Genomic DNA, 16,307 nt, shown 5'->3' with positions numbered 1-16,307 from the left:
GATGCAGACATGGAGCAAGATGCATCCATCCAAAGATGGATGTAGCCAGGTGTTGATGTGGCCGACAAGTATGATGAGGCAAAGGGACACCTGGGTGGCTCAGTGGTTGAGCATCTGCCTTTGGCCCAGGTCATGATCCTGGAGTCCCAGGATCGAGTCCCACATCGGGCTCCTCGCATGGAGCCCGCTTTTCCCTCTGCCTGTGTCTGTGCCTCTCTCTCTCTCTCTCATGAATAAAGAAATGAAATCTTAAAAAAAAAAAAAAACATGATGAGGCAAAAACAAGCAAAGGAATGATTATCATGACTGATCTTGGCATTTATTTAAATAAGGAGGTATGTGAGGCATAATGTGGTCTAGGACACTGAAACGCTGGTGATTTCTATGGACTGTAGATCTTGGGTGTGGTTGGAGCATTTGGGATGTTGGTGCCACAAGTGGAGATGGCAGTCAGGTCATGGGATGTTTGAGTGAAACTGTGAGTTTCAGGAAACAGCAACCAGGCAAGAGGGCTCCCCTAGGAGACCAAGTCAGTAAAATATTTCAAGAGTTGGAAGGTGATAGCTGATGCAGGCAAAAGAGGAATACACAGAGTTTTATGGGGATTAGATTCTAGGCATAATGGACGACTTGTGAGAACTGGGCTTTTGGGGTGACGCAGATAGTCGTGACAGTACCAAGGAGAAAACAATACGACAATTTTCTTAACAAATACTAGTAAAAATGGGCTTTCATTAGGATAATGGTTTTAGTAAAGTTAGGGTTTTTAAAAGATATTCTCCACTTGTTAACAACTCACGTTAAGCACAAAAGTAGCTGCTATTGAAGACTCTGGAACTTCCACCAAGAATGCAAGCAAGGCACCAAAAGCATATCCTAAGATGATTCTAATAATTAACACATTTCTTAATTTTGTTATTAGATTGTTCTAGAGGCTTTGCAGTTGGTGTTTTCGAATCTTAATTCTCCTTGTACTTCAGGGGCTAGCTGAAAACAATACTGATCACATTTTATTTGGTGTCCACTAGAATTTAATAAATGAAAACTAAATGTATATGTTAAGTAAATTAAAAGAACCATGGATTTAGCATAATAACCAGTTCTATTATTTTAGAGTTACAAACTAAATTTCAATATTCAGTGTGGTGATTCAAATAGTGATTATCTCTTGTGGGGAGAGACTAGTGGTTGGGTTAGGAAGCACAGAGGTAGATGGAAGTTAATGGCAATGGTTAGTCTTAGAAAGTTCCATGATGTTCACAAGCACAGATTTCATTGTTTATTATTATGCATCTTTACTACAAAATGTTAGTATATTCTATGTGTTTAGGTGTTGTATTTTAAATATATCGTAACACCATGCTTCTGTTGGGCTCTTCTATTAGCAAAACCAAAAAAAAAAAAAAAAAAGTTCTACATTTCCAGAGAAGAAATTCCCACCTGCCATATACCTATGTCTGAAGTCAAGTAGGCACAGGTGAATGAGATGCCACACCATCCTGTGACCCAACATTAAACACACAAAAATCATCACTGTCATTTGATTACATAATGTTTATTTAGATTTATATCTATGTTTGCTGTTTTATCTGCTTCCCACTCCTTCTTGCATCTGAGCTTCTCCTTTTTAGAGGTTTCTTTAGTGTAAAAGATTATTGACGGTAATATTTTTCAATTTTTTTTTTAATTTTTATTTATTTATGATAGTCACAGAGAGAGAAAGAGAGGCAGAGACACAGGCAGAGAGAAGCAGGCTCCATGCACCGGGAGCCCGACGTGGGAATCGATCCTGGGTCTCCAGGATCGCGCCCTAGGCCAAAGGCAGGTGCCAAACTGCTGCGCCACCCAGGGATCCCATATTTTTCAATTTTTGATGATATGATGTGTCTTTATTTTACCATCATTGCTGAAAAATATTCCTGGATGCTAGAAGAGTATTATAGAAATTTTCTTTTAACATTTTAAAGAAATTATTTCATTATCTTGTGTCTTTCAGGGTTGCATTAATTTTATGTGATCTTGGTCAAACTAGCTTTCCTTCATAGGTAGGTTTTCTTTCTGGCTGCTTTTAGGTTATCATTTGCTTCTGGTTTCCTATAATGCACCATGCTGAGCCTGCATATAGATTTCTATGTATTCAATTTGGGACATATTGTGCTGTACATCTTCTAATTATCTTAGAAAATTCTTGGATATTCACTATGCTATCCTTAATGTCTGGGGCTCTGAATAGATATTACATATTCTCATTGTATTCTCCAGTTTTCTTAACTTTTGTATTCTTCATTTTCCCTTTTTTAAAAATATTTTTATTTATTCATGAAAGACAGAGAGAGAGAGGCAGAGACATAGGCAGAGGGAGAAGCAGTCTCCCCACAGGGAGCTTGATATGGGACTTGATCCCAGACCCCAGGATAATGCCCTGAGCCAAAGGCAGACGCTCAACCCCTGAGCCACCCAGGCGTCCCCCTCATTTTTCTTTTCTGAATGGCAGTCTAGGTATCTTAAATTCCATTAATATTCTCATTTGTGACTAATCTATTTAATTTACCCCTTGGGCTTTGAATTCAAGAATTCTTTCCTTTTCAAGACCACCCTATTATCTACTTAAATATTTCATACAAAGCAATCCTGTGTTCTGTTTCTGACATTTCAGTATCTGTAGTCTTTGAAGGTTTAAATATTTTGTTTTTGCGGGCTCTCACTTGTGGTTACTTCCTTGGGGCCTTAGTGATCTTTGAGTTTTCTTTAACTAATGAATTGTTTGATCTTAATCTGAGGAATCCAGAAGGACTGAATTAGGGATGCTTTTCTCCAGAGAGGACTTGCATCTACAAATAGAAAATACCACCAACCTAAAACTACCACATTCTGCCTTGAGGGTCCTGACTCACTTACACTTATAAGCTCTGTTTTACCACCTTGGTGCAAGCACAAGATTCATTAACCAGAAGGCAAGGCCGCTATTGAACCCCATACTCAGGATAACCCTGCTCCTACAGGTGACTTGCCATTGAGAATCCCAAAGTCCAGTTCAAAGTTTTCTTTCTTCTTTGATTTTGCTTTGCTCCTTAACCCCTACCCATTACTTTTTTTGAAAGAATGGTTATTCTCGTCCTCTTGAAAGCCCAACAAAGGAAAAATATTATTTTATCCTCTACCTGAGGAGAGAATTGCTGTGGTCTGTTATGCTGACAAGAAGTAGGAATCTTTGTGATTACAATGAAAGTCATTGAAATTTTGACAGTTTTAAGAGTTGGCTTCAAAATTCAAGAGCATATGAATGAAGAGCTGGTTCATGACTATGTAGCCTGAATCCTGTAAATTATACCATTCTAAGTAACAGGGGAAGGAAAGTGGATCTTGCTCTCAGAATGGTTTCAAAGGGAAGAAGTAGCAAATATAGAAAAGCAACATAAACAAATAAAAGCATACAGAGAACACTTTGACATCCTCCTGGAATATTATCCACTTTTGGCAGGACTCTACTTTGTTTAGCTTATAATTGAGAACCACTACACAACCAAAGTTTATTTATCAAAAAATATGTAGTACCTTAAAAGAAGTACATAGTGCTTTTCTTATAAGAACACTTACCATCATGGGAATAAAAGGCACAACATAGGAAATAAAATCAATGGTACTGTAATAGGCTTATACGGTGACAGATAGTAACTACACTTGTGGTAACTACAGCATAATGTATAGAGAACTTGAATCTCTATGACGTATACCTAAAACTATCGGAATAATGAGTGTAACTATACTCAAATAAAAAAAATTTAAAAAGAGCATGGGGGTACCTGGGTGGTTGAGTGGTTTAAGTGTCCAACTCTTGATTTCAGTTAAGGTCATGATCCTAGGGGTTGTGGGATGGAGCCCCGTGCTGGGTTCTCTTGTGCTGAGCATGGAGTCTGCTTAAGATTCTCTCTTCCTCTCCCTCTACCCCTCCCCCCATATAAATAAATAAATAAATAAATAAATAAATAAATAGCACTTATCACATGCTTGACTACTTTGCATTTTGGCACAATCCCTTTCTTACAGTTCATGGAAATTTTAGTTTCATATTTTGTTGTCAGCAGAGCAATTCTCCCTCTTGCTGAGATAAAAACTAATTTCAGACCCACAAAATGAGAACAAGGGAATTTCCTTCATCTATTCTCTCTCTTTATCACTAAGCAGCAAATTAGAGTAGCAAGTACTGCTACTTCACAGAACACATATATTTGTTCCTTTCTTCACCTACAGAAAGAGTTAAAAAAAAATAGCCTACTTCCTGTGCTGTCAGGACTGAGGTTCACAGAATGGATAAGGGATTCATGTCCTACTTCCCTTGTTGGCTACCTCAAATCAAACTTTTTCTCATGTGAGGACAAATGCACCTACAAGCACATATGCACTCTAAGGGACTGCAAGGGGCAAAGTTGTACCCAGATGCAAAGAACAAATGTCAATAAAACCCAGTCACTTATGGATTACTGTCAGCTGAAATATTTAGGAATTATTCATACAATATTAACTTGTTATCTGCTTTCTACATGTAATTTCCTAAGTGAAAACAGCATTAGCTGGCTGTTAACTTCTACATGGAAAATCATTTTCAATCTCAATGCAGCTACTTAGTATGTATTGTACATAAAGCCTCTATATCTTCTTTAGTCTTAGTTTCCTAATGGGTCAAAAAGTCTATCACCATCATCATCATGATGTCATTATTTATACTGCAGGTACTTTACATTTGTTTGCTACTTTTAAATCGTTCAAAGCACATTCACTTACATGGTTTCATTTCATCCTTGCAGGTGACCAGAGATATTTGGATCTTGAAGGATAAAGTAGGTAGTTCAGGGTAACACAACCAGTAATCAGTATTTCTGGGCCCAAACCCCAGTTTTCCACTCCATTTCCACTCTACTATTCCAATTTATTATGACGGTGCCTGTTTTCATTTTGGTAAACATAGGTAGTTGTTCATAATGCTTGTCATAAGCATCTGGGTACATTGGGTTGACAAGACCCTATAACCATAATTTAAGGGCATATGGTTAACTAAAAGATAGAGATAATGACAGACAGAGTATTGACAAATAGAGAAAATCTATTTGCACCAACATGAATTTTGTATGATTTTTCTGAAACATACTAAAAAGCATTTGGGTCATAAAATTATTCTTAATTTAGCTTTTATTTCTTCATGTACTCAGAATAAAAATAAATATCTACTTGAAGAAAAAGAAAATATGTATCTTTATAGTTGGTCCACTGTTCGCAAACAGTATGGTTAAAATTATACTGCTTAGGTATTGAGAAACAAAACACTGCTGTTCAAGATTATTTAATTATACCAAATATTCTATTGAAGTTTGATCTTTGCAAAATAATGTCACTAGCAATCATGCTAAATGCCTGTTATTTTAATGTACTTATACATTTATAAATTTGCTTTCCATGATGTCCTATTGAATGAGGATTGATTAAAATGTGATCAATATTATTAAACATGAATTATAATGTTGCTAAAGCAATTCAATAACAAAATAATTGATTAATCAATTAGAAGCATCGATATGTGCAGGTAGAACCATGCTTACTTTCTGAGATTAGGTTCCAGAGGTTTCGTAAGAGCTACTTTCAGTGTTTATTAGGTGTTAGAGATGAAAAGATTACCTTAATTGCAGCCTATTCTTACTAGCATTTGTTAGTTAAAAACAAAAAACAAAAAACATTTTCTAGATAGTAAAATATAGTAAAATATAGGTCCATATACACTAGTTTAGGGAGCATTAACAATAGGATTTTTCTCCATGATGTTTTATCTACATAATTACACTTTGTTCAGACAGATCATTCTTGCTGGAAATAGGAGAAACACCTTAGATTATAAAGGGGTTGATAAATTTATTTCCAAAAGAGGAGGAAATGTTTTAAGATAAATGTACCAAAAGCCATATCTATATCTATCTATATAGGTCTATACATATATCTTCAAAATGGCAAGTGGAAACAGCTCTGGATTAGCAATAGAAGATCTGGTCTTTAATCCCTACCTTCCCATTTCCCACCTGTATTACTCTGGAAAAATTACCCAACGTTGCCCACGTCAGTTTCTTGTATGAAAACCCAAACCAAACCAACCAAACAAAAACCCCAGCAGAAACAGCTATCATTTTTCTTATTGGATATTATGAAGAATAAGTAATAGAGTAGGTATGCAAACAATATGCAAATGTGAAAAACTCTACAGAAATGTTAGTTATTATTTTGCAGCATGTTACCAAAAAAAAAAAAAAAGCTGCAATATTTCAGTGGTAATTTGCAAACTTTGAGATGGTACTTCCTTAGCATGCATGCACACACTCACACATAAATACATACATACATACATTGTTTATAAGAGGAGGGTAATCTAAAACTGGAAAAAAATCAACAATATTTTTTTCTAGTGATTTGCGGAATATAAATTCTGTTTTGTGAATTCTTCAGTTGAAGAAGAACAGTAATAGGCCTTGGAGAATCTCTTAATCTAGCTTACTCTCAAGAGGCATCTGAGGAAACATAAATATCTGTGCATATATAACTGTGCATAGAGCATATACGCAAATATATTTCTTTTTCCTTCCTAATGCTGGAGGAATTTGGACTCTAGGAAAAAGTAAAATTTATTAATAGTAGCACAAAGAAATTCAAAACAGCATATGTTTAAATGTTGACTCTAAATCACAAGTGTACACTTAAAATCCAAAATGAGTAGACTGTGTCAATATTGTACACAGTAAGACTTTTATAATAGAAAAAAATTAAATTGTACTCATTTTTTTGCCTATGGGGTTGTTTCTATTCAGTTTGGAAAATTTCATTACTGTTATAAATCTTTACCATAAATTCCAAAGAATAACACCTACTGTGTAAGAAAAGAGAATGAAATTAAGCTTTTAATCAAGAAATTAGGAGCTCCCTGGGAAATAGTTGAGAAAGTATGTCATATTTCATTCTTTTGCAAAGTAGAAAAGTCTGAAAAAATATTGAACCCTTATAAAAGGATATTGGCTTTAAGAGAATCTGATGATTATGAAGCAAAATCACTACCTCTCAGCAAAAGAAATGGATCTCTCTTCATAGAGCATATTCATTAAATACATCATTAAAAATTTGACAGTGTCTAATTTACTCTGAATTCATTAAAAAGATATGAAATACCCTAATCTAACAAGTCTCCTCAGTGGGTATTTAGGTTGTTTCTATTTTCCTTGTTAATAGAAACAATACTACAATACACAGAAATATTTGAGATAGATTTTTAAGGATTAATTCATGCAGCTGGAGAAGAGCAGGGCAGGATGTATGAGCAGATGAATTTCAAAGGAATAAAGGGTAAATTATATGGAATTTTAGAGTATGTTGAGTTTTTGGATGGCAAGTAGCACTGGGGGTTGGAAGGTAGTAACAGCTAGTACCTTGTCGTACTATGGTTGTAAGCAGTGAGACAAGGCATAGAACATCCTTTCCTAAGGAGGAAATATGTGCATCTTTCACATATTTGGTTCTGCTAAAACTTTTGTTAGAAAAATGGCTTTGTCTCTAGCAAAAACTATGGGAAAAGATTATCAGCAATGAGAAGTCAGAGAGTACTTTTAATAGTAATTTGAAAGTACTGTGTTTAGAAAGATGCAATTCTTGTCGCGAGACTGAAGAATAGATTTGAGGGACTGAGATATGAGGCAGAGAGAGTAGTTAGAGACCTCTTAAAGATTTCATGTAAGGAATTAGGAAACCTAAGCTCAGGCAATGAAAAGAGAAATGAAGAACTATTAGATCAAGTCATTTGGGATTAATCCTAATCTGGTACGATATAGTGATCTGCTGATCAAGGGTGAAGAAAAGGAAGGAAAAGTGAAGGTAACTGAAGTTATTAGTTTGACCAACTTGAGTGGAGGGTAAATGTGATAACCAATGTGAAGAATCCATGAGGAAGGGATGTTCTGAGACAGGAGGATGGAGTCAGTAATTCTGTATTTTCCATTTTTTTCCATCTCTACCTAGGACCAAACCATCATCATCTATAGCATGGACCATTTCGATGGCCAAACTCTGCTTCCAGCTTGCTTCTATAATTAATTCTCCACACAGTAGCCCCAGACAGCTTTGTAAAATTTATTTTTTTAATTATTTTTTTAAACTTTTATTTATTTATTCATGGAGATACAGAGAGAGACGTAGAGACAGAGGCAGAGGGAGAAGCAGGCTCCCTGCAGGGAGTCCGATGTGGGACTCAATCCCAGGATCCCTGGATCATGACCTGAGCCAAAGACAGGTGCTCAACCATTGAGCCACTCAGGTGCCCTCAGCTTTGCAAAATTTAAAGGAAATTATTTTACTCTAATATTTAGATCACCCAAAAGGTTTTCTTCTGTACCTAAAATAAAATTCAAAGTCATCCCTTTCTATCCGTACTTACCTCTCCAATGTCAGCTCTTGCCCTTCCCTCTCTCACTCCTATGCTCCCTCCACTTTGGCCTTCCTTCTGCTCCAATCTTCCTTCCATTTTGCTTTCAGGCCTTTAAATGAGCTGCTTCTCTTCCCACATTTTTGCATGACTGGTTCCTTGCAAGATCACTCCCAGATTATATCTCATTTTTTAAGGGAAGCTAAAAAGTGATTATCCAACCTAAAATACGGGTCTTGTTTTCTTACAGCTTATGTTTTATTTTACTCGTAACATGCATCATTCAATAATATTTCATATGTGTAAGTCCTTTCACCATCAGAAAAAAAAATTCTTTTTGTAAACAGAAGAGACCTTATTTACATGGTTTCCTGCTAGTTCCTAATATCTAGAGCAGAGACGCTGATGAATGGGTATTCAACAAATATTTGTTAAATGAAAGAATGCACACTATGCTTGAAATGGCCCGTGGTACAACCATGTAGAGAGCTGGAAACTACTTGTGAGTGTGGGGAAAGATCAAGTCTAGAGAAACAGAGGAAAGAGATACAGCTGTACTACAACCGATTTCTATCTTGTAGGCTCAGCTACTATTTATGTTTGCGTGTTGTGTGTGCATGTGCATGTTTGAGAAGGACGATTTTTGCATGATAATTACTTTTAAATAAACTCAGTATACCCTTTCCAGGACACAGAATCAAACTGAAACTCCTCTATCCCTAATTTCTCTCTAGATGACCAGTAGTCTAAATTGAAACCTTGGCTGTGCCACTAGTTAGGTGTGTGACTTCAGGCAGATCCCTATTTTTACAGATTTATTCAATAACTATTTAGTAAGTGCTCCCCAGGGACAGACACTGCATTGGTGGAACGGATGCACTTTGAACTAAACAACCATAGATTCTGTCCTCGTGGAGCCTACACTCTTTCAGGGAAATAAACAATCAAATAATCACACAAGTAAATAAACATCAACTATGGTAAGAACTATAAATATGAAGCAAAGTATAGGGAGTAAAGTGGTTCAGAGGTTTCCTGATAATGATTGCCAAGTTGAGATCACATAAATGAGAGAAATTAAGAGATCTTCATCAGAGGTACCTTCACTCAGAAGTAGAAGTTCAAAGCTGTGAGTTGGGACTGAGCATGGAATGTTCAAGACCTTGATACAAAACCAGGCTGATAGGTGCTCAGAGAGCAAAGGAAAAAGAAATGGAAGATAAGACTGCAAAGATCACTCAAAACCATATCGTAAGGATTTTAGTGAATGAAGGAGCCCCTACACGTGGTCTTTCATTGGGAGCTCCATATCTCTCACAATGGTAAGACCACTTGTACTTTGGTGGATGATGCCAATGGTGAGCTTCCTAAATTGGCATGGAACCTATTATTTCAAACTGTGACTCTAAAAAGTAGGAACTGTAAACTCTCTGATATGTAAAAGACATATTTGAATAATCTGTGAAGTACCTGTAAAGTGAATTGAGTAAAAGCAACTGGTATTTGTGTTGGTTCAAAGGGGTACATCTGTGACATTTGCAGGGTTTTCATCTCAATCACATACGTGCTCATGATGTCAAATTTTTATAATAGTAAGAAGTCATCAGTCTGACTTCAGATCTAGAGGCAGTCTTCCTCATCTGAGTTTAAATTTCCATTTCTAATATCTAAGAAGAAAGAGCTTGTTAAGCAAATTAATATTGTGAAGAGGGTTTCCTGGAGGCATATTTAACCTACTTGCAAGGCCAACTACTTTATAATGCATGGCTTACATGCAAATGGGAAGCTACTAAATGTAAATTAGTTTGTTCATTACAACGGTCTAGTAAGGCTTTCAAACACATTATCATCAGTTAAGTCGCTGTGATAAAGTTTTAAAGCTGCATTTCTATTAAAAATCATTCATTCTTTATTTCTTTCACTCATTCACTTACTCAATGAACCTGCTCCTTGGGAAGTCTTTCCCAGCTCAGGATATAGCAACTCCATCCTTCTAAAATTGCTCAGGATAAAAAACATGGTGTCTCCTTGACTTTTCTCTCTCACACCCTACTTCAAATCCATCAGCCAATACTGCAGGCTCCAGCTTAAACACACATGTACATATGAGCACAGACACATATGTACACATATATGTGCATAATCATCCCACCTCTTGAAGAATATCCCACCTCTTGAATCTCAGTCATCCTTGTAAACGTATCTTTTGAAACTAATATATCAAGTTTGGAAATCAAAGAAGTGCTATCTTTCCAAGAACTCTAGGTTCAGACCATTTATTCTGTGTTCTCTCTGAGTTTTGCCATGACTTCCAAACTTGGATTTCCAGTCCTGATTCTCCCCTAATCTTCAGGCTCATATTTAGTTGTCTATAGGAATTCAGGACATCCAACTTAAATGCATTATCTTGCATATTGATATGTTCATCCTTCAAGATCCCTATTTAAACAAGTGCTGGAATCCACTTGGTCATCCAACCTACAAGCTCCTCTCTCTTCCTTACTCCCATGCCCCTATTAAGGAATCATCAGATGCTGCCCATTTGATCTCCTACATATTTCCCAAATATGTCTCTTCTCCCTTCCCTGCTTGCAAGTGCCCTAGTTTTAGGGAGCTTATTAAAGTTCTCTTCATTTCCTGGACCTTAATTTACCTCTCCCTTTGTTCAGGCAAGAGGAACAGGAGGGGAGTTGCCTCTGCAGAGATTTAGTGGGTAAAAGCTTAGCATAAACCCATCGATCACAATCCCTTGCTACTTTTCAAGACTCTCACAGCAGAAACAAACCCAACAATAAGCTGACAACTTATTTAATACACAGAAAAAATTTGAAGCAAGAGTTATAAAAATATTTTAGTGCCTTTTCTTCCCTGTTTTATATGATACATTTGGGGATTCATTGGAGGTAGTGTTTCATTCGGTGAACTTGGCAGTTTCAACTCTCAGGCACAAAGGAAATGGAAATGTCTGGAGATGTCTGAAGGGTTGTGTTTTACTTTCTCTTTTCCTTTTCTTCTTTTTCAGGAAAGCTCTGCCACGGTTGAAGATATAAAAATATAATATTTAAAACACAATTTTACAGACTTGATGACAATAAATTTAACTGTGCATCTTACATTTGCAAAGATTATCTTCTGTAATGTTTCATTATTCATTACTTGTTTAACTATTCCACATGTTCCCAAGGTAAAATAGACTTTGATGAATGTGTGCGCGTGCTTGCACGTGCGCGCGCGCACACACACACACACATATCCCTACACCCCTGAACTAGCAACAGTTATTCACATGCCTCCCAAGAGACAATGTGGGGATCTTCAAAGCTTTGGTATTTAACACATTTATCTTAAAAATCCTGCCACATTACCACCATTTAATTTCAAGTCAGTCTGCAAATAGCCATGTGCATAGTCATAGAGGGGTGAATGCTTTATGCTTTCACTTAACTTTGCCCCTTATGTATTTCTTGAGACCAGAGAAACCCAAGTTTTTCTTGTCTCTTTACAGTTGTCATAAATACAACTTGATAGTAGTTCAGAGAGATGCCTGATAAGGGATCCAGGATAAAATGGTTCTTTTTTAATCACAGGAATAGCAAAAACATGGATAATATTTTTATTTAAGCAAAACAACCTATTATAAATAGAAACTCATAAGATAGAATAGCAAAGCAAGAGTAGACAATGAAAATCATGTAAATAATATGGTGATGACTGCTGATTGTTCCCCTAGTACAATCTGGGTTTCCCTTCTTTCTGGGTACATAGTTGAAAGCCACAAGCAATATTTCCCACTTTTGCTCATGACTAGGTTTGCTCATGTGCTTAAGTGCTCATCAATGAAACGTGAGTAGAAAGGACATGTATAACTCGCATAAAAAGAAATCCTTACCCTGAACTGCTTTTCTTTTAGGCTCCATACATTAGGGCAGGGGCGTGTATGCAATTAGCTGTGACCATGCAAAAGAGGCCCATGCTCTTAGGGATGGAAGAGCAACAGAATAGAAAATGGAGGCCCTAAGACTCTGTTTGAGGCTGGGAGCTGTTAGTCCTGTTTTTTGTGTAGGAGATATTCTGCAAAAAATATTTTTTTGCAAAAAAAAAATATTTTTTGCAGAATAGGCAAAAGGCAGGGTCATCTCTACAGTATAGCGGCAACCATGAAGATAGGAGGCTCTTTGGGGCTGCCCTGTGAGAAGAGTGGCTCTTTCAGGAACACAAATGTGTTTTTCCAAAGAAGGCTCATAATTTCCATTTTTTAATCCAAACCAATATGTATATGTTACTACTTTTTCTCTCTTATTGACCCTTTTAAAATTTATTTTCTTATTTTCACTTAGTTATCCTTTCATCCCCCTTCCTCTGAGTGTATAAACTGGGGGTGTTAAAATATAGTGACAAATCTACATCTTGCATTTTCACTAATCATATATCTGTTTCCAGATGACATCTTATAAACAGAGTATGTTCTTAATAGCTGTGCAACATCTATGAACTCCGACCCAAAACCATAAAAAAATAAATTCCACATGAATTAAAAATCTAAACTGAAAATTAAAAAACAAAACAAAATCTTCGTGTGAGAGAGGCCTTTTTCAGCAAGAGAGGAAACTCACATGTCATGGTGGAAAAGACAGGTATCTTGATAAGAAGAAAGCCCAGCAGAAAAAAATGGGCAAAAGATCTATGAGAGGAAAGTCTCAGGGACTGGTAAAGGATTAATTTATGAATATCTAAGATATGTTAACTCAGTAGTAGTCAGAAAGATGCAACTTCAAACAATGGATAGTAACTTTTGCTCTTCATGCTGATGATAATATAAAAGATGGATATTATTCATATCAGCAATGGTGTTGGTGGGAATGTGGATCATAATAACTTCTAAGGAAATATAAAAGTAGCACTGTAACACTGTTTATAACAGAAGTTAGGAAGAAAAAAAAGAGAAACATGTAATGTTCATCAATCAGGTAAAATTTGATAAAATGATGGTAATACCCTGAGTTAATTATTTTTCTTTCAAATGACCTTCGGTCATATTCCAGCACCTCTTACTAAGTTTACCTACAAGTCAAAGAGTAGAGTCACTTGAGCAAAAGGTAGTTAAGGAAGGGGATTTGAGGCATGGCATGCTGGGAAAAGAGATGGGAAAGGAGCAGTGAAAGGAGGTGCTGGGCTTTAGTGCAAGGAGGGTTTGGACAGAGAAAGGCTTTTTTTTTTTTAAATTAATTAATTTATTTATTCATGAGAGAGGGGGGGGAGGGGCAGAGACACAGGCAGAGGGAGAATCAGGCTCCATGCAGGAAGCCTGATATGGGACTTGATCCTGGGTCTCCAGGATCAGGCCCTGGGCTGAAGGCGGCGCTGAACCACTGAGCCACCCAGGCTGCCCCTAGAAAGGCTTATATAGTAACTAAGAAACCACCCAGAGACTTCTGGAAAACAGACAACCATTTTATGGGGGAAAACTCTGAAATTATGTGAAAGGTTAAGTTCAGTCATATATTAAAGGAAATGTAACTTTATTTGGCAATCACAGGATTTGAGGTCTTGGGTTATATCTGATATGACTGAATGTATTTGCTGATTTTATGAATATTTCAATAGAGTCTCAGAGTACGAAAGGAAGTCTTGGAGTACTGGGCATAAGAGGAATCTGACAAGTGTGGACTTCGTTCAGGAAATTAATATGACCAGATTTACATGCTAGAAGTACCACTCTCCAAGAACCTAAGAAATAGGTCTAAGAAGGAAGCAGACAACTTGTACAATGGTAGGATCATACTGCGGATCTGTATGAGGGTAGGGTTGGCAGAGATAGAGTAGGGGAAGGCAGATTTGAGAAATGAAAGATGAAATCCCTAGCAAAATGGCAGACTTGGGGCTGCTTTTTAAGTCTCCTGCTTCATTGCCTAGGTAAGATGATGGCACCATTCACAAACTGAGAATTCCAGAGAAAGAGTTGGTCTTAAAGAACCATCTTATTGAAGCAGGTTAACTTTTTGCAGACGACTTTGATATGTCAGCTGCATGACTCTTAATTCATAATAATGGAAATAGAAACTTCAATATTAAATTACAGCAAATGAGTTTTCTCTCTAAAGGGCATGAATGTGACACTCTTTAGTAGGGTGTGATGTTAGAATAAAGTACTGTAGTGATTATACTTCATTTGATTTCTCCAACTGTAATTGGTTTCTTTCTTTTCTCCTTCACTCAGCGCACGAATTGAAGTAATTTCTTCAAGACACAGACTAAATATAGGGAAGTATACCTACATCAAACCTTCCCCTTCTAACGCTTCTGAAAATTAGATATTTTAATGTCACCCTTAAAACATCTAAACCATGGTAACAATCTTACAGTATATTAGGACTGTGCATAGTCTTTCTAAAATATATTATCAAGAATTTGGTGTGAAAATAAAAGCATAAAAATGCTAAATATGGAGACAAGAAAATGCTTTTTTCTCTACATGTCTCCTATTACAACTGAAGTTCAAGCCCTTGAGCCCATGCTGACTATAACCTAGTGTATATACATTGATTTCTAGAAAATGTACATAGTAGAAAGAACATATACAGAAACACAAAGCATAAAAATCTGTCCCCCTTTTTTTAATACTGACAAGCCAACTCCTTATTATACCTTTACCAAGTCAAGATATATGATTGCAAACCCCAAGAGTTAGCACTGCCTACTGAAAGGTCGTGACTTATAAGAGGTCAGCATTTGGAATTTCAAGGATCTTCTTTGGCTTGCCACCATGCAATACTTCAAAGTGATTCTCAGGATGAGACTAGAGATTTTAAGGATTTAAAATTTAAGGATTTTATGGCTTATGTTTCTGTTCTTATACGTCATAGCTAGGCACCATGATGGCTAAAGAGAGTAGGTGATTAGAACTTGATTTAGTTTCCAAGTGCTTATTATGTCTATGTGATAGCTTAGTTTGGTTACAAGCACATACAGAATACAAAAATATATCTGCCATACTGTGAATTAGTTGTCTTCTGAGACACCATAGCTAAGAATAGCAATAGTACCTAATAAAAGCAATATAGTAACATTCATTGAGTGCTTACTATGTGTCATTCAATTTTTAAAATTAATTTTCACACAAACTCTGTGCAACAGATATAATGAGAAAATTGAGTTAGTTTGTGCCAGGTCATACAACATTTAAATAAAAAGCAAAAGTTTCAGTGAGTTTTATAATACAGGCATACCTCAAAGATATTGTGGGTTCGGTTCCAGACCACCGCAATAAAGTGAATATCGCAGTAAAATGAGTCAAATGAATTTTTTGGTTTCCCAGTGCATATAAAGTTATGTTTACACTATCCTGCAGTCTATTAAGTGTGCAATAGCATTATGCCTAAAGGAAAAAATAACAATGTATATGCCTTAATTAAAAAGTACTTTATTGCTAAAAAGAAATGCTAACCATCACTTGAGCTTTTAGTGAGTCATAATCTTTTTGCTGACTGATGAGGGTGGTGGCTGCTGAAGGTGACTGTGCCAATTTCTTAAAATAAGGCAAAAAATTAAGTCTGCAGTATCGACTGACTCTCCCTTTTACAAATGATTTCTCTGGAGCATGTGATGCTGTTTGATAAAATTTTACCCACGATGGAACTGTCTCGAGTACTTGAGTCAATGCTCTCAAGCGGTGCCACCCCTTCAGTTTTATCCACTAAGCTCATGCAATATTCTAAATACTTTGTTCCCATTTCAACAATCTCCAGAGCATCTTCATCAGGAGTAGATGCCATCTCAGGCAACTACTTTCTTTGCTCATCCATAAGAAGCAACTCCTCATCCATTCAGGTTTTATCATGAGATTGCCACAATTCAGTTATAT

The 16,307-nt window shown here is 36.4% G+C and overlaps 1 protein-coding gene across 4 annotated transcripts in view; it reads right to left on the bottom strand.

Annotated features, from left to right (window-relative positions):
• TMTC2 (transmembrane O-mannosyltransferase targeting cadherins 2) overlaps positions 1-16,307 on the bottom strand; it is a 395,252-nt gene that overhangs the window by 18,138 nt on the left and 360,807 nt on the right. The window contains exon 12 of one of the 4 annotated variants that reach the window (XM_072772934.1): positions 11,239-11,475. The exons of the other annotated variants lie outside the window; for them this stretch is intronic. Coding sequence (XP_072629035.1) covers positions 11,437-11,475 — 39 coding nt within the window. The 3' untranslated portion in view covers positions 11,239-11,436. Of the gene's footprint in view, positions 1-11,238; positions 11,476-16,307 lie in introns of those variants that run through there. 4 annotated transcript variants of the gene reach the window in all.

The sequence above is a fragment of the Canis lupus genome, chromosome 13, assembly GCF_048164855.1.
Source record: "Canis lupus baileyi chromosome 13, mCanLup2.hap1, whole genome shotgun sequence".
NCBI lineage: Eukaryota > Metazoa > Chordata > Mammalia > Carnivora > Canidae > Canis > Canis lupus.
Note: the sequence above shows the minus strand (reverse complement) of the source record. Positions and strands in the feature narration are given on the sequence as shown.